General features: G+C 48.7%; 2 protein-coding genes across 11 annotated transcripts in view; one reads left to right on the forward strand and one right to left on the reverse strand.

Annotated features, from left to right (window-relative positions):
• LOC139060795 (DNA (cytosine-5)-methyltransferase 1-like) overlaps positions 1–25,507 on the forward strand; it is a 118,061-nt gene that overhangs the window by 84,513 nt on the left and 8,041 nt on the right. For 6 of the 10 annotated variants that reach the window (XM_070539951.1, XM_070539944.1, XM_070539943.1 and 3 more), the window contains 2 exons: positions 18,948–19,220; positions 22,795–23,777. In XM_070539951.1, coding sequence (XP_070396052.1) covers positions 18,953–19,220; positions 22,795–23,777 — 1,251 coding nt within the window. In that variant the 5' untranslated portion in view covers positions 18,948–18,952. Of the gene's footprint in view, positions 1–527; positions 589–9,978; positions 10,082–18,947; positions 19,221–22,794; positions 23,778–25,507 lie in introns of all 10 variants that reach the window. The other 4 variants (XM_070539950.1, XM_070539948.1, XM_070539945.1 and 1 more) reach the window with 2 other exon arrangements.
• Positions 1–25,507, reverse strand: part of LOC139060796 (uncharacterized) — a 172,159-nt gene that overhangs the window by 64,569 nt on the left and 82,083 nt on the right. The gene's annotated exons all lie outside the window — the stretch shown is intronic.

The following is a 25,507-nucleotide window of genomic DNA, read 5'->3' on the forward strand; positions in this document are numbered from 1 at the left end:
TTTATGCACATCGAACGCCTAAGGGCTGCAGGCATGGAATGGGTTCTTTGTCATGCGTATACGTTCTCGCCTAACTACACCAAGGACGTCAGGGTGAATGGACTGGACTTAATTTCGACGATCTGTTGTCATTATTGCCTGCTGGTCCCAACTTGCCATGGTTTGTTGCTGACATATCCCGCCAGATGTTTTAAAGCGCACGTGCGAGACATCAACTCCAAGGTCCTTCGCGTCCTGCGTACGCTAAACACACTGTTCTCAGGTATGTCGTTCGTTAGGCACGTCGTGTCTGCGTATAGAGAATAGGCGTCGCGGGCCAGAGTTCCTCGTTTTCTTTCTTTCTTTTTTCTTCACTGCACTCTCATCTTCGTCGTCTGCTTTTTTGCCGTCATCGCGCTAAGTAGTGCAGCCATACAACGGCGCTCCTAATCACCGCGCTGTGTATCTGTGTAGAAACTAAAAAGAAGGTCTCCACGCCATTAGCGTGCCGTCGAAACAATGCTCGCGATCACGTGCTTTCGCTTCAGGTCGGTGCACTGATGCTGACGTGAACGCCCCGTGCATGGCACTTCAGACGTCAAGCGAGAGGTGAGTGTAGCCCCCCCTCCTAATGGCGGCTTCACCACTTCTCATCATCTACACGCGTCTGCAGCTAGCGCCCCGTGCCTGGGAAACAGTGCAGCGAACGTGAAAGCAATGAGCTATATGCTTAATTGCTAAATGTAGTGACCTACAGGAAGTACCGGTTGTGGGGGAGCCCCGCAAACATGACACTTTGGGCTAAACGTGCTGCCTCATTCGCACTTAGAAGTTCGCAACGCTTTGCATGATGTATTTTTGCGTAATGTCAGGATTTGGTGCCGTGCTTGGGCATATATAACCTGAAATAAGCAAGAATTACACGTCGTCTGCGGCTACACTTAACATGAAGAATGTATTTTCTTCTCGCGTTCTTAGAAAAGACGATGCTTTTGTTGTTGTTGTTCTAAAGCACAGAAGTAGAATATGATTGGCCGTCGTATTCGTAACTGTTTCACCTGTCGGTAGAAACCTGAAGTGTCCCGCGGCCAAGGAAAGGAAAGAGAAGCACAGCAGCAAAGGGCGATGAAAACGACGATATTCTCAACAAGACAGATGCAAACGAATAATAAACGAACTGACATATATATATGCACGTAACACAGTATGGTCCAGTTGATTAACACGGGGCGTTAGTTCTCGGATTCCTTCGAGCGGCCCAAGCGCCCTCCTTAGTCTCTGCAACACTGCACGCATTTAAGCCGGGCATTGTATCAAAGGTAATGGTAGAGTGGAGGGCGAAATAGAGGGACGAGACACGTCGCGTTGCTCATGTCCGCGATATGCGGCGCAGCCTACATGTACTGTGCATTAGTGGCCGCCGACGCTATAGTCTGTCTGGCGGCGGTCGCTGGCGCGCGTCACAGTGTATAACCGGAACACTCATCGCGGTTCTTCGTAGGCTGCACACGCGCCGTGGAGTATGTGCCCCATCGCTAGCTGTGCAACCGACTTTCTTATTTTTTTCTTTTTCCCGCTTGTCAGTCACGGCAGGACTCACGACGCTGTAGCTTGTCGCCCGGTCACGTGTCCATAACTGTATCGCTGTTTGTCTTTGTTCTGTCTGTCGTTCTTTTCGGCGTTCCTGTTCTTCGAGCTCTGACGTGCGCTTTTTCGCCGTACTCGACCTCGCATTTTGCGGCATGGAGGACGACTCGTCGAGAAGCGGTTAGGAGAGGGCGAAGGGCTCGCGCAGTGGCGTGGACAGTTCGATGGGCGGCAGGCCGGCGGGAGGCGGATTTGAACAAAAAAAGTTATATCTCAAAACCTGTTCAACGTTCCTGTTGGCAGCGGTTCGAAGCGGTCTCGCTTACCGACGAGAGAAGTGTGGATGCGGCGCGTCGAAGCGAAAGGCAAATCGCGATTGCCTTTTAGTGAATCGTACGAGAATACTACTGCCAATTTGCTTCAAGTTATCTTCTAGAATTATATAGAAACCTAGGCTATTCGGCGCACACTCCTGGCCGCGTTGGTAATTAGATATAATCGTAAGTGCTAAACAACGCAAACAGTGAAGGGACGCGTGAAACATATCCCGCGTGCTGCTGTGTGTTCCTTTGCACGTCTTTTACCGTTTGCGATAACGTAAAATTGTTTGCCCTGTTAAAAAAGAAAGAGCTTGCTTAATATTGATTTCTGTCGCTCTGAATCCACTTACTGAGGCAGTAGTTACAGTTCCCAACGCCCCATAACTTTGTCCGAACTCCTGCAACAATCTTGGACTGTACGATGACGGCACGATGGCAGCATTGACGACGACAGCGGCGGCATGATGGCTTGAGTGCTGTTTTGCCAATACATGGCCGCCTTCGCTAATATGTCTGACAGCACGATTGGCTCGCGTTTTCTTTTATACGGACAGTTCAAGCGTAAGAGCGCTTTTGTATACACGAATCCAGCCATCGTTGCGCGCAGGCACGCGGACCTTTCACTTGCACCGCGGAGGTCTCGAACGTCCGGTACTAAACTCCTGTAGGAAATGACGGTATCAGGTCACGTGAGGCGTAGCGTGCGCATGGCGTGCATGGGTTGTAAGGTGGTGGCGTTGTATGAAAACTGGGCGTCGTCAAGGGCGGGCATAATTCGAGTTCGTTGCATCAAGTCATTCTTTGCTGTTGTGGCCAGGTGCGTAGTGAACTATGTAAATAGCGCTGCAGGCTCTGGAGACATTTGCTGGCTACTCTCCATTATAGCCAGAAGCGTTGCTGCCGACCACGTGTGGGCGCATATGTGCGACTGCATGCGCGTGTTTCATCATCTTTCTCCTCCTTGCCATCGTTCACCTCCTTGCCATCATTTGCCTCCTGTATCGTTCCCCTTTTCTCAGCGGCGAGCAGAAGTATGTCTTTCAAGGTGACCTGTCCACCAGTGGGATGTCATTATCTCTTGAAAAAAACTCCGCCTGCGCTCCAACAGGCTTTTCGCGTTTCCCGGCTTATTCTTACGGAAATTACACGGCAGTTGCGTCGGTTTTCATTTGGAGCCTGCTTGATGGGATTGTTCTGCCGTGATGTTCCTCGATGACAGTGGTTGTTATAGAGGCAATAGCTAGCGTCGTCATCGATAAACAGCGGTTGCAAGCATTCGCCATCTACCATCCTCGCACCGATCGTTCCGCACTGCTGTAGAACTGCTGCGTAGTCGAACCGCGTTGACAGGCTACCAACGACATTGGTCCCCAGTATCGACTGAATTTCCCTATGCAAACGTACACACACACACACACACACACACACACACACACACACACACACACACACACACACACACACACACACACACACACACACACACACATATATATATATATATATATATATATATATATATATATATATATATATATATATATATATATATATATATATATATATTAGACTAAGATCTACGCGTTAACTGCTGACGATATTGTGTTCTGTGAAGCCATTTCAATAAAACCAAAGCAATCCGAACCAAAATACCGGGTCCTCCACTGCACCAGCGCCAGCGGAGGCAGCAAAGGACGCGAATGTAAAACGAAAGTGAAACACTGAGAAAATAAGCCTTGGCTGGGTGAGGGTGGTCAGGTGGGCAAAATAAGGTGCGCGCGCTTCTACGCGTAGCTCGTTTGCATGTCAGCGTGTCAGTATGTCACCGGTTTTCGCTGCGCTGCGCTTGTGTTCGCCTCTTTCCCGCCTGTTAGTTTGGTGCGCCTACGAGTGAATCTTCGTTGTTGTTTCCTTCTTTTAGCGACAGACGTCGAGAGCGTGCGGGAGATGAAAGTGGCCTTCCCGGACGGCGTCGCTTGCGTTTTCGAGTTGTGGAAAACGCACACACAAACACACGAGAAAAAAAAAAGAAAAAAAAGAAAAGAGACGTCGAAAACGGGATGGCACAGCTACGCGACGCGAAGTGCTCTTGAAAGGGCAATGCACTTCACTTATGCGGGATAGGCGCGTGCTCATGTGCCCATGTTCTTCTCCTATGCACAACGCTTGTGCATGTTTTTGTGTGCGTTCGCGTTCGTGTGTGACGGGAAGATGTACACAGTCTGTAGACTTCGCCGACCGGTGTGCCTGTGGGCAGATGTCGTTACCCGGTGGATTTCTTCGAGGTTTGGCTCGTAATCTTAAGACACAGATAGTCCACAAACAGCAGTGGGCGATGAGTAAAGCGCATCATAAGCGAACAGGCTCGCTATCCCAGCTTACGAACTTCAGACAAAGTGAGAAGAGTAAGAGAGAGAAACAGAGAGAGAGAGAGAGAGAGAGAGAAATAAAGAAACATCTTTGCGCTTTGTAAAACTATGTAAAAAAAAAATGTTGTAGGTAGCGTGTTTAACCGCATTTTTGCAACAACGAACTTGTCTGAGATGTTAACGGCTCTCCTGTGTCAGCGTTTATGCGGGAATTGGCGGAACGCTGCTGTTGGGAGTTGTAAACACACTATTTTTTGATTAGAGACTGAACGTTGGTAGAAATATGCTATTGACATAAGTAAATGAAAAAAAGAAACGACCCCAGAAAAACTTTGCGTAGGGCTGTTGCGTAAAGGGTGAGGGCACACAAGAAGTTATTAGGACTTTAGGACTCAACAGTTCACAAGCACATTTAAGAGTTAAATATGTTTATTTGTATCTACGGAAACGTCGAAATGCCAACATCCGGACAAACACTACACATTACATGAGGAGTGATAAAGCTCACTGTCGTTTTAGCGGCCAATGCGAGAAAAATGCGTTAGCATTACATCGCACTTCTTCAAAGTCCCGCATTTTAATTTAAACCGCGTTCACCACATTGCAAAGTGTTGTTTTCAGGAGCTCACTCGACACAAGCCCTGCCTCTTCGAGAAGGGATGTGCAACTGACGGTTATGTGTACGCGCGACCACTTTACCGAAGGCACTACCATGTTTGACGCGTTGTTAGACGTTGCGTGCTCCATTAGATGTCATGGACCATCGCTTCTGGTGGAGTGAACGTGTGTTCTACCAGAAATGATGGAAACGGTTTTTCCTCCTTCAGCGAATAATTAACTTGCATACACATAATTTAAGCAGGATACTTTATTGTTTCTGTAAAAAAAGGAAGCTGACATGGTCGACTTTGCACTAAATCAAGATTTAATTACTCTGTAATTATGGGGAATGACTAGAAAAATTTACGAAGGATCATCCTAGCACTTTGACTTACTTTCAATGTATCGCCCGCCACGGCTCGGAATAAAATATTGCACTTTGGTACATTTATTTCCAATGAACCATAATTCGAGACTGATGGAGGTAATCAATAATACAACAAAAGACCTCCGGCAGCCTATAAAATGTAAATATGACGTTTTATAAATGACGTTGGTGTTCGTAGTAACGAGTAGCGGCGCCATCTTGTGGAGAAGGCCCGCTTGGGTTGTTCACCTTGCCGTCGGCGGTCCTTGTCTCGTTCTCTTTCTTACTTCTTTGTTTTCCTCTGCGGCGTCTCGCACGAAAGACGCAAACTAGGCAGGAACCCGTCGTCATTTGGTTGCGCGCTGTCGTTTCTGCCGACCAGCGTTGTTCTCACGCAAATACGGCGCCGCATGCGTGCAGCAGCAGCGGGCACTCGCGCAAGCTCCGTCGGCCCCTGCGCGGAAGTTTCTCAGGGAAGCGGCACTCGCGCTCAAAGCGCCGCTTAAATTAGCTGGAACTGCTCACGGTCTCTCGCTTGCCTCGTGTTTGTGTGTGTGTGTGCACGGGTGTTGCGGTCTTCGCGTATCCTAACGCGGGACGTCGCCGCGCGGGCAAGGACGATGTTTGTTGTCGCTCGTCGGCGACGAACTTGCGTAGTTTCTTTTTTAACGGCGGACAACAGATTCGCCGCGGCCGCCGAGTGACCGGCACTCTCAGACTGGCACTGGAACGATGGTCGCTCGTACGCGTAGCACACTTCGGGCAGATTGGCGGTTTTCTTTTCTTGCTTCCGTATTTTTCGTTCGTTTATATTGCTCTTTGAAAACTTTTGATACCCGTGGTCAACTTTTTTTTCTGACACAGAAAACGAAGGAGCGCGCAGTATCAAGCGCATTGTTTGCTCAATAGTGTATTGTAAGCAGGCGATGCCATCGAGGCGCTGAGCCTTTGAAACAGCCCGCTCTGTGGCAGTGCATGCCGTCTCGTCTCACCGTCACTCCCAGGAGTAGTAGACCACGGGGCTAGACTACAGATGCGTGCAACGGAAATACCAGGGACGTGAGAAGGCGAAAATACGGCCGCCGTCATAGCTCAGACTGGGCAATTAGAAATGGAGGCTGGGTGCTTTCCCCGGATTGCAAAGTCTTGTTCTCTTCCACTCGCATTTCTCTTTTCCTTTATTTGGAATATAAGGCTTATCACAAATTTAATCATCGTCGATAAATTATTTTGAAAGGAGGCTAAATTTTGCCTACGCCTTCCTAGACTTTATCATCCATTGGCTTATCAGCTTCTTAAATATGTAACAACCTACATACCCAACAGACGATAAAATCCGCCGTTGTAAGTATACATCAACTTCAGCCCCTTGGTTCTTTTCGCTCGTGACGTAGTAAGCGGCAACTCCTGCCGTCGTGGTCCCTGCCGGATGGTTCGAGTATCTCGGTCTTTCCAGCATGCAAAAGCTTCGTGACCTTTCGGAAAGGGCTTTTCCTATAGCATAATAATGACGACGGCCAACTGTGGCCAGAATGCCGAGTTACGCGCCCGCTTAAAGGCAGACAATGTCGACGTTCCATTACCTTTTGGCAGGCTGGTCCGAGATGTAACGAAAACACCTCACACGTCCTGCCCTAATAGCTGAGCTCCTTGCCCCACTTCGTCGCGGCCTTCCGACGACTGCATAGTGGGCTTGTAGTACGCGAAACGTGTAATTAGAATTGCGTCAGCTTCAACGTTATACACCCCAGCCGACGCCTGTTACCCGCTAATGTGGAATTTGAGAAAGTATTGACGCCTATATTAACACTGTGACGCGTCTCTTCTGGTGAGTGCCAGCGCTGCAAGGGAAAACGCCTGGGGCGACCGACGCGCCGATTCTTTGCCAGCGTCTGGTGATTCACGCCAACAACGGTGCCATGTAATTAGAGCTCCCTACCTGGCAGCTGTACTACAAAAGCGCGCATGGATTCGCGCCCGCTTGATGTCTTTTGCATTAAATTTCAATTTTCGTCACACACACACACACACACACACACACACACACACACACACACACACACACACACACACACACACACACACACACACACACACACACACACACACACACACACACACACACACACACACACACACACACACACACACACACACACACACACACACACACACACACACACACACACACACACACACACACACACACACACACACACACACACACACACACACACACACACACACACACACACACACACACACACACACACACACACACACACACACACACACACACTGTTAGGAATGGCCGTACGGGGTGACAACGTGCCAGCTATTTCAGCCCGCTGTACGTGTTCCTATCCAACCGGACGGGGCGCACTTCAGAGAACTGCGAATAAACCGGCAGCCACGTGGCGCGCGGTCAGCTCAGGAATGCGGTACTCGGGCGCGCCATCCGGGACAAAACAGAGCTCTACGAAGCCCTCTGACGTCGGCTCCGGAACTTTACACCTGTGTGTGTGTACAACACGAGTATGTGAGCCCGCCTCCTCCAATAGGGCGGGTCATCTTCGGTGACGTCGAACGGTGACGTCGAACGATGACTGGACGAACGTTTCCGTTCGCTTGGAATCAAGGGGGGACCAAGTGCTTATAAGCAGCGGTTGCCGGCTGCTAGGGTGTACTCGTCGTCGGGAGCTGCGTGCTCGTAAACTGTTTGCTGTATGTTAGTCTTGCGGGCTCCATACGGGAGTCACGCTAGACTGTCGATGTATGTCTTGTTTTAAATGTAAATCCTGCAAATAAATCCTGTTCACCGACTTCCTCTCTACGACCTTCAACTCCTTCAAATGGTGGCAGCGGCGAGGTCGTCCGACGACTCCAATAACACACACACACACACACACACACACACACACACACACACACACACACACACACACACACACACACACACACACACACACACACACACACACACACACACACGCAGGCACACACACACACACACGCACACACACGTACACACACACACACGCACACACGTCTTGGAAAGTATATGAAAAAACAAAAACAAAACAAGGGCAATAAAGTAAAAGATAATCGGAGCCTTTGTACGTGGGAGCTTTGTGATATCACAAAGCGTTGTCTGGCGTCCATTCGTCCAATTCAGCGCTCTACGGTCCCGCATCCGGTGGAGATCCTTTACCCACGTCGCTGTTTCATGATTGCGCGAAAGCGTTGGTCATCTCTGTGTTGCCTAAAGCACGAGTTCCTTGTTAGCGCATTCACGCACTACTTCTGGAACATCGTTCTTCGTGTGATGTAGAACCGCGTCGGGAACAATGGAACAGGGGTGCCGGTTGCGCTTGCCAACTTGCGGAATGCAAGAATGTTTTTCTACGCAATTAGGTGCACGTCAAAGGACCCCGAGACGTCAAAATGAATCATCGGGAGTCTTCCACTACGGCGTGTCTCATAACGAGATCGTGATGTTCACGGATAGAACTCCATAATTTAGTTTTTTAACTGAACGACCGTCGCGTCGGGGTTACCGTAATAACTTTGGAAAGAAAGCTTATGCCGGGCGCACGGAGCGTCACCTCGCGCGTGGGCAGACGCTGGGCGACGCCCTTGGCGAAGCGTCCACGACGTCGGGCGGGCGGCGGCGGCTGGCGCAAGACGTTGCGCGCTGCATACAGCCTCAACAAAGGCTCCCGCCGAGGCAGGGGGGGGGGGGGGGGGGAGGTTGCCATTCACCGCGCTGCGGGACCCGATCGGTCTAGCGTTGCGTGCGCACTTTGTGGACGCGCGTGCCGACAAAAGGATTCGGGCTGAGACAGGGCGGCTGTGCGTCGCACGGGGCGGAGCAGTCGTGACTTTCACTTTATGTAACGCCACTTCGCGGTGTCGTTTGAATGAACGGCGCCGCTGCGGTATGCATACAGACAATCCCTACGGTTCTTGTGCGCATGTAACTTTGTAATGTAGTACTTTGCAATGTAGTACCAGAGTCCCTGTAGTAATGTCGAGGGGTGTGTGCGTGTGTTTGTTCCACCGGCGTAAATTGTAGTAAAGTGAGCGTGAAGCAGTGAGTAAGATCATCGCAGGCTTACAGATAACATATATTTGAAAGTCTGATGATGACTGCGTAGTAATACGTTGTCCGGACAAGCTATAACCCTATACTACTGCACTGAATGTAGAGGTGTCGACAGCCACATAATAATGAATAGCGCTATTTTGTTTTGACGAGAACAGTGTGGAGCACGGCGAACATTTCTGACGTTTTGTAGCTGAACAAAACACCGCTAGATGTCGCCATCAGCGCTGCTGCCGCTTGGATTCAAAGTGGAAGGAAGCATCAAACGATCAATAACAGTCGAGATAAGCAAGAGACGTTTAGAATATGGGTGAAAGCACGGGAGAGATTGATACGATGGAATCCATTATATGCATAAGTAAGCGTACAAGGTAGATAACGAGAAGTTTTGAGGAAAACAGATTAAAGAGATGTATGTAAAAATTCTACAATGAAAAGCATGTATAGCATACCAGAGTGACTCAAGCAATCTAGGTGACTGTTTGTCACCACCTCGTTTCAGAGGGGGTGACAGTTCATGATCATCATCATCATTATCATCATCACCGCCGTACGTCCGCGTCTCTGCGCTCCGTAAACTGTAATTCACATGCACAGTCTCGTCATCGTCTTCATAAATATCAATAGCAACCTATTTTATTTCCACTGCAGGATGAAGGCTTCTCCCAGCGTTCTCCACTTACTGCGGTCTTGCGCCAGCTGGCTGCAGCATATGGCCCTACTGTCTTATGCTAATGGAGAGGGCTAAAATAAGGTAAAGGCTTAGAGGTTAACCAGAGTAACTGCCTGGTTGACTACTCTGCCCTGGAGTAAAGTGAAAGGGTAGAAAAGATGAGGAGAAAAGATATGAAGACAATCTTTCCGGCACATGTACGAGGCAAGCAACTGACGACTATATTTTTTTTATTCAATATTGATGTTTAAAAAACACACACTAGTGCTTTTAGAGCAACTCGGGTTTACCCCCTGTTAGGACCAGGGTCCAAGAAAGCTTTCTCTTTTTTTTTTCATACCGCATGGGGACGGTTGTCAAGCTTGTTTAGCGTGGCGCACAGCGCTTTTTTTTTTTCTGTGAAGTGTCTGTTCCAGATTGCCGTCCTACACGGGCACTCTGATGATGGCTTCAAGTGCCTTCTCGAGGAGCCTCGAGAACACCTAAACACACATGGGATGAGCTGGGCTCGTGTACGCATATTGGAAGCAAGAATTCCGAAGTCAGACACGTTTAGTTGGCAGTGCATGCGATCACGGACGCATCCTGTGCTGGTGGTCGCACTTTAGTTGTTTTGCATTGGCGTCTCAAGCTTCCGAGTTTGGCGCGTGTTAACTGAGCAGCCGCAGTGGAAAGCACTGGCAGCTTTGCACTTGCAGCTGTGCATACGCAACGTGGAGGCATTGCATATAGCGAGGCGAGCGCAGGTGTGTTCCGCAACGCACGCGGATCGTTGATAACGATGTCATGTAAATGAAGCAGTGCGAATTTGATCAAGGACGTTCGAGCATCGTGTACAACACGCTACCGGCGCTCATTGCCAGCTGAAGTTTTTTTTTATTGGGAAGTGGATCAGCTCATTAATAGTCTGGTCTTAACTGGGGCAGTTACAGTAAAGTACGTAACTATCGAGCGAGGTGGGGCCGCCTCTATAGTGCACCTCTGCTCTCAGAGGTATGCCTGTAACGCAACACGTGTTCATCGAGAAAGGCTATTTCTTTCAGAGAATGCAAGAAATACGGGGGCTCTGAAATACTGATCAGGTTGCGTTCCCATTACGCTTCGAGGAAGCGCGTGAGACAAACGCTGGGTGATTTACACAATCGTAATCTGCAACTAGCTTGACTTCAAACCTGTCGTTGGTGTCCAGTTTTGGACTGGTGGAATGGATCAGAACGTGGTTGTCAGAGACGAGGGATAAAGGCAAGAAGAAGTGCCGCAGTGACAAAGCACACCTCAGATTGACTTCTTCAGTTGTGCCTTGAGAGCCGAATGGGTAGCCACATAAGTTTGCTGCAAAAATTGCTCTAGATGGAGCTCTGGCGCTACTGTCTACGGGAGCTGCAGTTATTGCGGTTCTGCCTGCATGGGAACAGAGAAATGATTGACAAAAATGGATTTAACTAGACTTCGTCCTTTTGGGTTCAAACGGCTGTGCAGCTTGGAGAACTGATCATTTCCTACAAAATGTATCGTTACAGATGCAGTGTCTATGCATGTGCACAGGAACTTGTCGCCTTGTGTTGTTAGGAAAATTAATACTTTATGGAAATTTAGAAAAATTAACCTTTAACAACAACGACAAGAAAACGTCTGAAGCCACAATCATAATGATTACACATCTATCGACAAATCTATTATACTACCCATCGTTTCCATGATAGCTGAGCGAACACAGCTCCAGTGTTCGCTCTATTTCCGTAGGAAACTATGTACAGCCATGCGCTAGGCTATTACTCGGAAAGTTGTGAAAAACGTACCACTTCCACTCCACACCGACGGACACGCGTACTACACCGGCGCCAGCCTCCCTGTCTGAGAATGCCTATAGGATGACCCATCTGTCCGCGCTTTGTGTTTTGTCTCATAGAAACGCAAAGCGGCTCTTTTCTTGCTTCGGTACCTGGCGGTGCGCTCCTCAAGTTGCAGTCTGAACCACTCGTTGCGCCGTCCAGTCGCATTGTGAGTCGTCTACCTTAGCGGCATTTGCTTCTCTTTCTTTCGCCGATGTCGCTGATGCGTGTTACGCGAAAGCTTGCGTCAGTGGACCGTACCCATCGCCGGGCGTTAGGCCTTGACATTGCCGTCGTAGAGTACAAAGGACCGAAAACGAACGCGAGCTCCAAGTGGTGCATACCCTCGTGCGGCCCCTTTGCATTATAATATACATTGCGTTCAGTCCTTTTCAATATTAAATCGGAAGTGATTACGTAAAATCGTATGATTACGTGATTACGTAAAGTCGGATGCATGCGGAACTGTATATGGAAGTGGCTTGAGCATATTCTTTCCGCCAGCTTTCTTGAACATTGACACTTATATAATCTAGACCGTTTTGTTGTCACACACGACAAAAAGCACCTGTGAAGTACATTTCCAGTGCCGTGATTTGACACGATATTCAAGGATGTAATATCAACATGCCAACCTACCCCATGATGGTGCACCTACATGTCTTAAGCAAAGAAAATCGGTTTTCACGGCAGACGTAATCCGACGTGGCTTCTTTCTCCGCGTACCCGGGGATAATAATAATAATAATATTTGGGGTTTTACGTGCCAAAACCACTTTCTGATTATGAGGCACGCCGTAGTGGAGGACTCCGGAAATTTCGACCACCTGGGGTTCTTTAACGTGCACCTAAATCTAAGCACACGGGTGTTTTCGCATTTCGCCCCCATCGAAATGCGGCCGCCGTGGCCGGGATTCGATCCCGCGACCTCGTGCTCAGCAGCCCAACACCATAGCCACTGAGCAACCACGGCGGGTTACCCGGGGATGCTGCCTTCCTCATATAACGCTGATATTTAAACAGATTGTTTTTCTTTTACTATTGCAACATCACAGTATCTGATAAGAACCGACTTACGAAGCGAATATGTCAATGATGTGTTTTTGTGTGTTTTTGTACCAGACTCTCCGATTTCTCTCGAATGTCACCGCGGTGTTACGTAGTATTCGCGGCGTTGTGCGTTATGGGCCCGCATTCTTAGTTGACTCTTCATTATTTTGTATTTCCTGTATGATTAAGTCGGTGCCTTTTCGAACAGCCGCTTCCACTACAACGAAGCTACGTATTGCCTTACTATTGTAAGCTGGCGCCCGTTTTGTATTTGATTGGTGGTTGGCCAGTAAGCGTATGTCTGCTGTTCCTAATATGAAATAAAGAAAGTAATGTTGTGACAGCCTCATGTGCCTTTTGTGTTCAAGCGCCAGCCGGCAAGAAGCGGGGCACGCATCATGAAAGAAGAAGGGAAGGGCGGGGTTCGGCTGGATAGCTGAATCTTGGCGGGCACTTAGTTTATTCGTAGACCGTCATGAAGGCCACAGTTTGGCATAGGGTGCCTCTATGTCCTCATCGCCCGCCGCTCTATGGAGCGGGGGAGGAGCTGGGCCTTGAGCTTGTCTGGCATGCCAGTAAGCACCCCCCGTAGACATAACAGCTTGAATTTAAGCGATGATTCGAGACCTGCTTAAGGATGTTCGGTGGAACCCATTTCACGATTATTATCGACGTTAATGCGCTTAGCATTTAAGCAAGGTAGCGACAAAACTGTATTGCTGAAGACACTTTTATTTACAATCCGTAGTGAGAAAAGTATCTCAAGAATCTTAATCGCATCCGCCGCAGTGCCACCACGGACGATTGCGAGTACGTCTCCGGACGCCACAAAGGAAGCGTCACTAAACGCGGCCTCCCAAACGTAGCCAGTTTGGTTCCGATGGCCCCCATTGACCGCAGCGTCTGCACCTTATGACGCTGCAAATCCTTCCTTCCCCACGAGCATTCGTGGCGCGGCGCAGAAAAGCGTTGGATTGCTGTGCTAGAGCGAATCGTGTAGCTCTTGCTCGACACCGTAAATAAAGGATTTTTTTTTTTAAATTCGAAGTCGGAAAAAATTACCAGATTGACACGGACACGCCGATCGGGAAGTGGGCGAAGTGTCCTAAGAATGCTAATCGCATTATAGCGCAAAGTGTAGCTGAATATGGAAGCTTCGCATGTGAAGCTCCATGGTAAGCTTAGCGTTTGTTTAGCTGATGGTCGGTGTCCTCGCGAAGGACGTCGCCACGTCTTTGGTGATTTCTGGCGGTCGGGCTCGCTGTAATGCAGCCACGAAACGCTAGCAAAGTGAACTGGGAATAACTCCAACCCACCAGAAGGACGTGCACAGAAGCTGAAACCACACACACAGTTATTTACCAAAGTGATGTGTGCCTGTCGTTCCTTGCGTAGGTCACGTTCCTCGGGTTGTGTCCCAAATATGACTAACCAACAAACATTCATCGCCACTCCCGTTGGCGAAGTGTCTCCGTGCAGTGCACGAATGTTGACAGATTAACACGGCGGGGGAAAACGGCAAGTTTCGGCAAGTTACCTGACGTGTCGCAACACGTGGCTGAAATTTAAGCGCTTTGCTAGCTACTGCGGTGATGCTGGCTTTGGTGGAGTGCAGGAACGTCGAGAGTTCTATTGGCGGAGGTGACGGGTGATGTCGCGCGTCCCCCGAGACACATACGAGAGGGAGAAGGATAAAATTATTTGTTACGATGCTTTGTCCGCACGCCGTTTTGTGAGACCCTGCCAGCACCTTGCATCGGTTACCTCTCGAGCAGTGGCTATACGAAGCTCAAGAAAAGCGCGTGGCGCAACTGGCGAACGCTCGTGCATCGGGATACGCGACGGCGCCTTCCAGAGGAATGTGTCCTTGATTGACTGGCATTTTGGACGGTGACTGAAGTGGCGGGGCGGAACATGCAGAACAACGAAGACGTTGCCAACTCTGCGCCCGTCCACTCTCTCTATAGGTCCGCCGGACCTCGACCCGTTTGTATTCCTTCGGTGGCTTCGTTTTCCGCGCATTGTTTTGCTTCGGCTAGTGTGTTGCCGCCGCCGAATGAAAGAATCCTATACGCACGCCCATCGGCATTGACCGGTCGTGCAGCGTTTTATTTCGCTTACAGAGGTAGTGAAGGAAAGGGGAACGGTGTTCAAAGAAAGCGTACTTCCTTGCAGCATAAAGTGCGCGACGCTCGCATACACTGCCATTACTTCATTTAAATTCCAGTTGCGAACTTTCTGAAAATCTGTGTAAGCTTGATGTAGTACTCTTCTGTAGTTTTTCTATTGTCGTAGTTATGTTCTACTGTTCATTTATGCGTTTCGCTCGCATTTCTACATGTATTTAACGCTGCTTTGTGCTCCAAAATATCTTTTTTTTCTGTTTGTATAACAGAATATCTCAACCGTACAGTCCTTGGCTTTAGAGTTGAATACGTGTTTATACAATACGTAATAATAAGTAAATTGAAAGTGCTCTCACAGGCGATTACGCCACAGATTTCCTTACGCTTTATTAATAAGTTAGAAGGATGGCCAACTGGGTGAGGTGGTGTGGTGTCGTAGCGAAAAAGATCGCGAATGAGCCAGAGACAAAAAAGAAAGGTCGACAGCACGTGTGCTAATCGTTATAACAAGCTCTCTAGGCGTGCCGACGTATAAGGCACGCTCCGGAGTGCATGAACCAACGCTTCAGTGACAGTAAACTGTCTTACGTCAACCAGGCTAGCGACTGCGGCTAGCGAAAAAAAAAAAAACTCCGGCAGGACCCGTCTCCATTATCATCGAAGCAATGTATAGCGACACACCGTATTGCGACCGTCGAAACGCGTCACGCGTGAGGCGTGCACTGCAGCCAGGCTCCTCGCGCGCTTCCATGTGGACATGCTGCGCCATCTAACGGCGCCGTGGCGAAATTCGCGCAACGCCTGCGTGAACATGCGTTCATACAATATTGTCTGAATATATATGACGAGACGACGTATCGATTTCACCGGCAAAATTTGAAGGATTTAATATTTTGGCATTCAAAAGCGACACATGCGCAGTGGCACATACTCAGTGAGCCAAGTTGACATGAAAGAGGTTCGTTGAGGAGCGGTACATACAGAGAACGCCAACTGGTCCGACGGTTACTTTCGAACCTGGTTCCCTCAGCACAGCAGCTTGATGACATTAAGGCTACGGGTTACCCAGCGTCCCGAAATTGGCGTAATTAGCAATTGGGTTGTTGAGCTATCCACAGCTGAAACATTACTCCAGCATATCAAAAACGCAGCTATTGGCTTCGCATTAAGAACAGGAATTGTTGGGCCATTTGGTTCACGATGAGGAATAAATTAATAGAGAAAACAAAGTTTAATTGCATTCTGCGGTTGTACGTGTCACAACTGCAATCTGATTAAAGGGGGGGGGGGGTAAGGGACTGCGGTTTCGTTTTTGACCACTTCGAATTCTTTACGTGCACCCAATGCACGACACACGGCCGTTACTGCATTCCACGCTCTGCCCCCTCCCACCCCCCCCCCCCCTCTCCCCCATCGAAAGACGGCCGCACCCGCCGCTGTGGGGTTGCGCTGCGGAGCCCCAGGGGGCACGGAATCAAATCCCGGCCGGCGGCCGCATCTCGTTGGGGATGCACGTTAAGGAACCCCAGGTGGTCAAAATTAATCCGGAGCCCTCCGCTACAGCGTGTCTCATAATCACATCCTGGTTTTGGCTCGTGAAACTCCAGAATATAATTTTTTTAAAGGTGGCTGCCGTGGCGGGGATTTGATCCCGTCACATCGCGCTTAGCAGCCCAACCAACGCTAAGCCACTACGGCTAAAGCCCCTTAAACTTACTACGGCAGGTATATATATATATATATATATATATATATATATATATATATATATATATATATATATATATATATATATATATATATATATATATATATATATATATATATATATATATATATATATATATATATATATATCTCACACACACACACACACAGAGGGACACGGACACGGAGAATACGGGAACCTGCACCAGTGCTCACTAGCAGCTGGTGTTTTCACGAAAAAGTGAAGGCCAGCTCATAGTCTGCTCTTTACGCAACAAGAACAAACGCCACAAAATGAGGACATTTTTAAATTTAGCCTTTCCGGCCGCCTATTGTCGCCGTCCCTCAAGTTGACAGATGCAACGTATCACTAATGCAATCGCCGCCGCTCTGCTTGATGAAAAAAGAGCCTCCAGAAGGTCACGTGCCACAGCGTCCCTGCTTAGACATATTTTTATTTTGTCATACATTTCAACGCCATTACATGTCGCCTGATTAAATGATCGTTTTTGTGAATCTTGGCGTAGCGTATACAGGGTAATAGTGTCCTAGCTAAGTTTAGCGCTAAGCACTTATGCGATTATGAGACCCTACGATGTTTCGTCATGGGTACACGCCCGCTACCGCGATAAATTTTGCGTAATCATTACACCGCACATTGAGCAGACTGATTAAACAAGTATCACGTGGTATTTTTATTATTTCGCGTGCCACGAGTAATGTTTGGAGAAATAATTACGGAGGACTAGACGCCATAAAATTGATTTGATTGATTTATAGATAAAAACGACAGATTAAGCTGTTTTAGGATGCAATAACAACCTTCTCATCTTAAACCGCAGCCTGAACTCAAAAGTTAGTAACTTTAATCAATTCAGAATTCTTTATTAGCCGGATAATTAGCACCCATAAGTTATCTTGCCAGCGGAAAAAGACCTATGGCTGAACACCGAGTCTCGTATGTATGTGGTAACATATATATGATCGTATATATAATTGTGTATGGTAAACGTTTTTTTTTCTCTTAATAGTTTAGATGAAGTTAGACGGGCATCGTCTACGATACGCGTGTGTTGAGCATTGATAAGGTTTATTATCACTACTACATAAAGGTACATAAGTTTCTTACTTATAATGTAAGTGTTACAGGAGGAGGTCCGAAAGTAAAAACTGTCAGGGTGACCTGACATCGGTATTGCATTACTTCGTTATAGGGCAGGTAACTCTAAAAGCAGATAGTGTACAAATGCTTAAAAACGCATAATAGAAATTCACAATAGAGATCTTTACTTTGTCCGGTACTCCTGTAAACGCAGGCGGACTGCACGTTTTGTCGTAGGGCGAAGGCGTAAACGTGAGCGGCCTGCATGGTGCAGAAACCTGGTGGCACAGAGCTCCAGCAAACAAGCACAGCTAATATTGCCGTAACCAAGTGTATTTCACTTTGCTGCTTACATATATAAACATTATTTGACAGGAAGAGACATTAAGGAGAGGTGGTCGGAGCGCCCCCAGTCCTGATCCCCACTAGTCTCTGCCGCCTGCCTGACCTGGCTAATTTTATAAAGTCGGAAGTAAATTTTCGGCAGAAGGGCACGCATTTGGGCTGGTTGGTTCATGATTACGAGCAGTAGACAGCGCTAAACGGTGGAGTATATATGTGCTGACTGAAAGAATAAAGACACTTTGTTGTTAGTCGGCGCTGTCGTCTGTGGCCCTCACTTTGTCCCGTTGCTTAGTGCTGTTTACTGCTCGTAAATTTTCGGCTGCAACACAATCACGCCGCTGCCGAAAGCTTACACCAGTAGCGAAGTAGACTACACTTGGCTACTGCATTATTAGCTCTGGGTTTGTCCGATTGAGCTCTGCGCCACCAGCTGACTGCACCAAGCAGAACGTTCGCGCTTGCATCTCTGTTCATCCGGTCCAGTCCAGTCCGTTTGCGTTTACCGGAATACCGGAACTGCTAAAAATATCTAATCTGATCGAAAATTGTACAGGGAACATAAGCTTAAATAGTTCAGTAGGATATATGCACGCATCGAGAAATGTACAAAAAAATTATATGAAAGAAAAATAAGCAGAATTTTCTTTTGTTCGCGAGGAAGCGGCATTGGAAATGCGGATTAGTAAACTGTAACAATACGCAAGTAAGTAATGTACACGTTACACAAAACACAGTTAAATATGTACAGTTACAGAATTAACGCTATTTGCTTTCTTTTTTAATAGCTTCCATGGCTGTGAACCGTCCGAGCGGAGCTGCCATGACGTCGGCGCCGGTAAATTCCATGGAGTGCCCTACAGAGGTCTGCGAAGCCTTCGAAAGCCCTCACAGCGCATGCGTCGTCGGCACTTTGACCCCTCCGTCCTCAGACATGGCCAGTACACCGGACTACAAGCCGACGCCCTCCTCGTCGCACTTCACGGTGTCCGATACCGGAATGCCGCGGGATAACGCGGCACAGGCAAACCTAGACTGGTTCGTCGCCACCATCGGACAAGGCGAGTCATGGGTCACTGGCGTATAGCCACAAATTTATTCCTGCACCGTGAAACCTCGCAATTTCTTATTACCCTTACCAGGGGACGTTTCTTTAATGTAAGTAGCTTTCTTTGGCTGTTTCGGCCGTTGTCGTCGTGATCGTCGCCTATAAAAAAAGTTGGCAGTGGCTTAGTTCGGCTATGCCAGGATATACGTAGCGAAAGCTAAGGCATAGCATGGTTAGCCTTGGTTAATCTTGATTAGAAGTCAAGGTTAGTCTGGTTGTCTAGCTATGTTGCGGCGTTTAACCAGTCGTTCGGCGCGCTGTTCGTCTGTTTCCTGGATGATTCGTTTCCTCTTCATCACGTTCCGATTTCGATTCCAGGCCTCCTCCTGCTTATCAGAATTGTTGCCGTTCATACTGCCGCCTCAACTGTGGTTGCGGCGCACGCGAGCTCTCCTTTTCAATCCTCCGATATGTCAGGCATGCGACGCAGCTGGCGAAGCGAGCGGAGGCGAGCGCAACGACGAGGAACACGGGGTGACGTCATATCAAACGGCGGCGGCGGAACACCTGTGACTCGGTGTTACTAGTGGCGAATGCGCAGTAGTGACTAGGGAGCGCGAGAGTGAAATATCCGCGGCGAGACGCGCGTTGTGACGTCATGTGCCTCCTCGGAGCACTGCTACGGCGAAATCGCAAGTTCGCGGCCAGTAAAGCTTCCGCTTTGGAAGCGCGGATGCAAACGTCACTTGCTTTGGCGCAGCCGAGTTGCCGGGCGGCGTCCGTGCTTGAGCGTTGAGGCGTATGAAGGTGTAGATGCTGTGGTGGAGCGCACAGAAATGACAGTCCTGTCCCGCCGCCCTCTCCTCCGGTGGCGGCTACAGGAGAGGAGGATGGAGGATCCGCCGAACTAACACCCAACTTGCCGCCGGCACCAGCTAGTCTAAATGTCGATTCTGTCAAGTCTAACTTTGGTTTGAGACCGGTCAGTACTCTGGAGCGACAGCCCAATAATGACGCCAATTACTGCTTGAAACCAACACATGTGAAGTCAGAGAATGCATAGGGGATGTACTTGTAACTTTTATTGAAGAGTAGAACGAATAAGGTAAAAGGAAATGAAATGACCTGAGTTAGCGAGTCTAGTGCCTGTCCTGTTGCTCCTTGCGCCATTGTCCGTGTCTTTGTTTGCGCTGGGTTCCTTCGGATCAGCTTAGGATGGAGGTCACGTGTGTACGCTGAAAGTTAATCGCTCCTCTTCTCTAGCTGGCTTTTGTTTAGGTTTCCGCCTTAGGCGAGGCAGATAATATATATTTCGTATCAGGTTAAGCAATGGCTGTCCCTGCATCCCCTCCCCATCCCTTTGGTTTGTATTCTCGTTGCCTTTCCTGTGGTATCTCCTGACTGGTCGCCTCCAACTTCCGTATCAGATTCAGGCAGATCCGGCGTTCCTCGGACTCGGCGGCTGAGGACAAGCACGCAAACCGAAAGTGTGATTCGCTGTCGGAGAAGGAGATGGCAGATGCAAAACGACATGACTGTTGAAAACGTGCAATATTTCCGTAGAGGAAGGAAAAATGTCGGATGGAGCATTACGTCACGCAGCCAGTCTTGCCAAGCGAACGCTCCGTGAAGTCACAGTGGTGGCCTAACACGTGACCTCTTGCGTGAAGATCAAGAGCAAGAATCGAGATTTGCTGAGACGTTTGGTTCTCAGTAGTTGCGCCAGTAGTTTTTATTCGGTGCGCGCTTGTTCAGCTGCTCTGCCGTGGTTCTGCCTGCAGAGCGGGAACACTAAAACAAACTGCGCACTTTGACGTGCGATCACGTCTTCGGCCACCAGGGCTGGCTTCAGTCGCGTTGCGGTATGCTCCCTCCTATCTTTTTCCTTCCTCCATTGCTTTTTTTTTTATTGCCAAAACTCCCGGTGTTGTCAGTAAACGAGGTTGGACGCTCAGATGGGACCAGCAATTGTTGAGACGCCACCATGGAATGGCCCAGGTTATGGTTGACCGTCGTCAACAGCGGTTACGCTGTGTTGTGGTGACGTGGCGGGAAAGGGATCGCAATCTCGACGAATGCTCCGACGACGGGGCTCGGAGCATGGAAGAAAAGAAAGAAACCTAGTAGGAGGGAGCTTCACGCGGCAGTTTTGAAGCCTAGTAATCAAAATATAAAGTAGTTTAGACCCTCGTCACGTGATAGCCAAGTGGTAGCTTCTAGTCGCCTACTTTAAGACGCGAAGCGTTTTGTCGCCATCTTTCGTAATATATGGCCTCTGAAATCTGGCAGCGAGCATGAACTTGATCAGGGCGGCCGCCGTAAATTCTCGGACTTCATGTCCACCTAATACACCCACTCTTGTTATGACTTTTGTTATGAGCGACGATACCGAGCAGGGATCTTGGAAACAGCGTCCATATGTCACAGTGATTTGCTGTCAAAGCATTATGACTCGAATCTAAAGCAAGTACAAGTAACTGTCGTAAAACATAAGACGAAAAGTGCAGAATGTCGACTTGATAGATCAGAAGCGGGCGGCTGTAAGCTTGCGTAAACGTTGATCATGAACCAACGAATCTCTTGAATTCTCCGACAATTCCCTGTGGTTCTATTCGTTCCCGATAGCCACCGCGTACGTGGAGGCCCCGGAGGGAAAAGCAGCGTCAAGGTTGGCCGGCCGAGGCTTCCCGAGTGGCGTGATGCGCCCTTATAGTGTTTTTTTTTTTGGTTCCTCTTTCTTTCTTCCATTGTTCTGAGTGCCGGAAAGCCCTCTACGCGGGAAGACAGCCATCGAAAGGAACCCCCGAACGCAAAGCTCGCTCTTTTTTTTCGACCAACGGAGGACAACGGTGCTGGCGAGAGCGGTATAGAGCGCTCCGAAACGACCAGTCGAGTATGCGATTAGATAGCTTGCCGCGAAAGAAGCTAGAAACACACATACACGATAGAGAATAGTGGGAGTAACTCGCCAAGGGAGACGCTGTCTTCAAAATGGATGTATCGGTTTGTGCTACGATTGCTCGCCAGTCTAAATAAAGTTTAGACTTGCATAAGTTCTTGTCTGCAACAATCTCAGCGTCACCGCTTGAGCTTTATTGAGCTTAGCGTGTGGCACTGGGAATTCCCTTCTGTTCATGTAGTAATGCCTCGTGATTTCATTATACGTAAGTAATTGGTCCTTGTTCTCCTCCTGTATAATATTAAGATCAAATGCTTTGGCAGTGTCCTCTGTCTTTCACAGACTGTGACAAGGAGGGAGACTGGGGGCGGCGAGTCCTACACAGTGGAGTTCCTTTCGATCAAGTACAGGCCGTCCGGAAGGCCCACAATACGGCGGTAAGGTTAAACCTTACTGTCCCGACGTGGGAGCCGCCTGCGTAAACCTAGGGGTTGATCTTCAGGACATTATTAAAGTTCGTTATACCATACCATACCACTAAATCACCACGGGATTTTATTTTTCATTTTTTTCTTTCTTTCTTACTTTCCTTTTCTTTTCTTATCTGTTATTTTTTGTTTACAGAGACGAAGCTTTGATTTTGTTTTCCTCAGGTTACTGTTTTGATTTACTTTGTTACGCTGTGCAGGTGAGGATCTCGCTACAAGCTCACTCACGGGACACTTGCCAATCATTGTCAAAACTGAAGAACCACAAGTGAAACTGAACACAAGCGTCGTGAGCGACAAAACCGACAGTGAAGGCGGCCTCGAAGATTTTGACCTGCTCAATAACGAGGCGCGTTCACTCACTGAAGGCAACGCAGAAATCTTCGAGGAGGTCACAGTACACATCGAGGGGGCTTCCTGCAGCCTAATGACGTCACTGCAGTCTCCAGTGAAGAATATCGGAACGTCGTTTTCGTCGTCCCTGTCACAGGTGGATGCTAGCACCAAAGCGAACGTCCACGAAAGCTCTTCGGCGCTGAATGACGACAACGTTTTACCGTCCACATCTTCGTCTTCTTCTGCCAAGCCAAGTCGTATCGAGAAGCGCACAGTGCCGAGCGACCGTGAGACGGGGTCCGCATCTCCGTCGCCCGTAAGAACTAGTGGCAGAGCAAGGGCCCGCAAGAAGTCTGCACTGCAGTCCAGTGACGACGCGTCGCCTTCGACGTCGTCAGGCAAGACAGACGACGATGAAAAGTGTGCAGGGCCGAGTGGCCATGTTAAGGCATCGTCACGCGTGGGCCACGGAACAAAATCAAGCGCCCCCAAGAAGCAGCGGATGAAAAAAGTGTCCAGTGACAACGAGTTTTCCCAAGCGTCTTCGCCGCCGTCGATGACGACGAGCGCGAGCCACCCCGACGCAGCAACTACACCCAAGGGGGCCGGGACGAGTGCACGGAAGGGTGCTTGCCGTGAGAGTTCCGGCAAGAGGGTCGTGCGTAAGCCTCTTCGGTACGACGACGAGGGTGCTCCTCCTGCCAAGAAGGAAAAGGCCAAAGATGCCGGCCGCTCACCGGCATCGCTTCAAGGAACTTTGCCTGTCGCCGCTGATGACATCGACAGAGTGACTTGGTGCAAAGACTGCCGGAAGAGGCTCAACCCTTCAGAAGTTGTCTTCTTCAAAGTGAGTCCATGGGTTCCGCACAGTGTGCTTGTGGCGCTATTGTAGATGTAGTTTTAGGCCTAGCATTTACGGTACGCTCCGCTGAGACCGGTGTATCCTAAGAATCTGCACGCAGCCCAGTGCGATACGTGCGCCCCCATTTGAAGCTGTGCAATAGCCTCGGAGATCCATTGAGTATACGTATATGCATTCGTTTCGCGAATGTTCCCCCATTGAAACATTCCCCCTGTGCTTTGCCTGGCTGTAATACACTCTAAGAAATGTTTGCACCCTTTGAGTCGTATCTTGCCACACAACAATAAGCGTCATCTGTATTGCCCGCATTTCATTTCTTTAACGCTGTGAGACCGGTACTTCCAAGTAACAAGCGGTGTGCGCGTTATCAGCATGACATAGCATTACCGAAAGGAAAGTACCGGGCGCGGCGTTTTCAAGAAAGGAAACGCAAGTAAGGCAGGTGACGATTATTGTTGCGTGGCAGGTATACACCCCAAAGGGTGTAAATTTTTTTAGAGTGTAGCAGTAATGGTCATTCTAAAGACAGTTGCACCCTTTGGGTTTTATATTTACCACACAACAATAATCGTCATCTGTCTTAATTGCCCACATTTCCTTTCTTTAACCCTGCGAGCCCGGTGCTTCCAAGTCACGAACGGCATGCGTGTTATCAGTTATCAGCATGTCGACAGAGCATTCTCGACAGAAAAGTAACGACCGCAGCGTTTTCAAGAAAGGAAATGCGAACAAGACAGATGACAATTATTGCTGTGTGGAAAATATACGCCCCAAAGGGTGCAACTGTTTCTACACTCTTTAAACGGTTGCACCCTTTGGGGTGTATATTTGTCCCACAACAATAATCGTCATCTGCCTAGCTTGCGTTTCCTTTCTTGAAAACTCGGCGCTCGCTACTTTCCTGTCGATAATGCTGCGTCACACTGATAACGCGCATGCCGTTCGTGACTGGGAAGTACCGGGCTCGCAGTGTTAAAGGAAACGCGGGCAAGACAGATGACGATTATTGTGGTGGGACAGATATACACCCCAAAGGGTGGAACTGTTTTTAGAGTGTACAGTCTTAAAACGGTTGCACCCTTTGGGGTGTATATTTGTCCCACAACAATAATCGTCATCTGGCTTGCTTGCGTTTCCTTTCTTGAAAACTCGGCGCTCGCTACTTTCCTGTCGAGAATGCTGCGTCACACTGCATAACGCGCATGCCGTTCGTGACTGGGAAGTACCGGGCTCGCAGTGTTAAAGAAAGGAAACGCGGGCAAGACAGATGACGATTATTGTGGTGGGACAGATATACACCCCAAAGGGTGGAACTGTTTTTAGAGTGTACAGTCTTAAAACGGTTGCACCCTTTGGGGTGTATATTTGTCCCACAACAATAATCGTCATCTGGCTTGCTTGCGTTTCCTTTCTTGAAAACTCGGCGCTCGCTACTTTCCTGTCGAGAATGCTGCGTCACACTGATAACGCGCATGCCGTTCGTGACTGGGAAGTACCGGGCTCGCAGTGTTAAAGAAAGGAAACGCGGGCAAGACAGATGACGATTATTGTGGTGGGACAGATATACACCCCAAAGGGTGGAACTGTTTTTAGAGTGTACAGTCTTAAAACGGTTGCACCCTTTGGGGTGTATATTTGTCCCACAACAATAATCGTCATCTGCCTAGCTTGCGTTTCCTTTCTTGAAAACTCGGCGCTCGCTACTTTCCTGTCGA

This window comes from Dermacentor albipictus, chromosome 6, assembly GCF_038994185.2.
Source record: "Dermacentor albipictus isolate Rhodes 1998 colony chromosome 6, USDA_Dalb.pri_finalv2, whole genome shotgun sequence".
Classification (NCBI taxonomy): Eukaryota; Metazoa; Arthropoda; class Arachnida; order Ixodida; family Ixodidae; genus Dermacentor; species Dermacentor albipictus.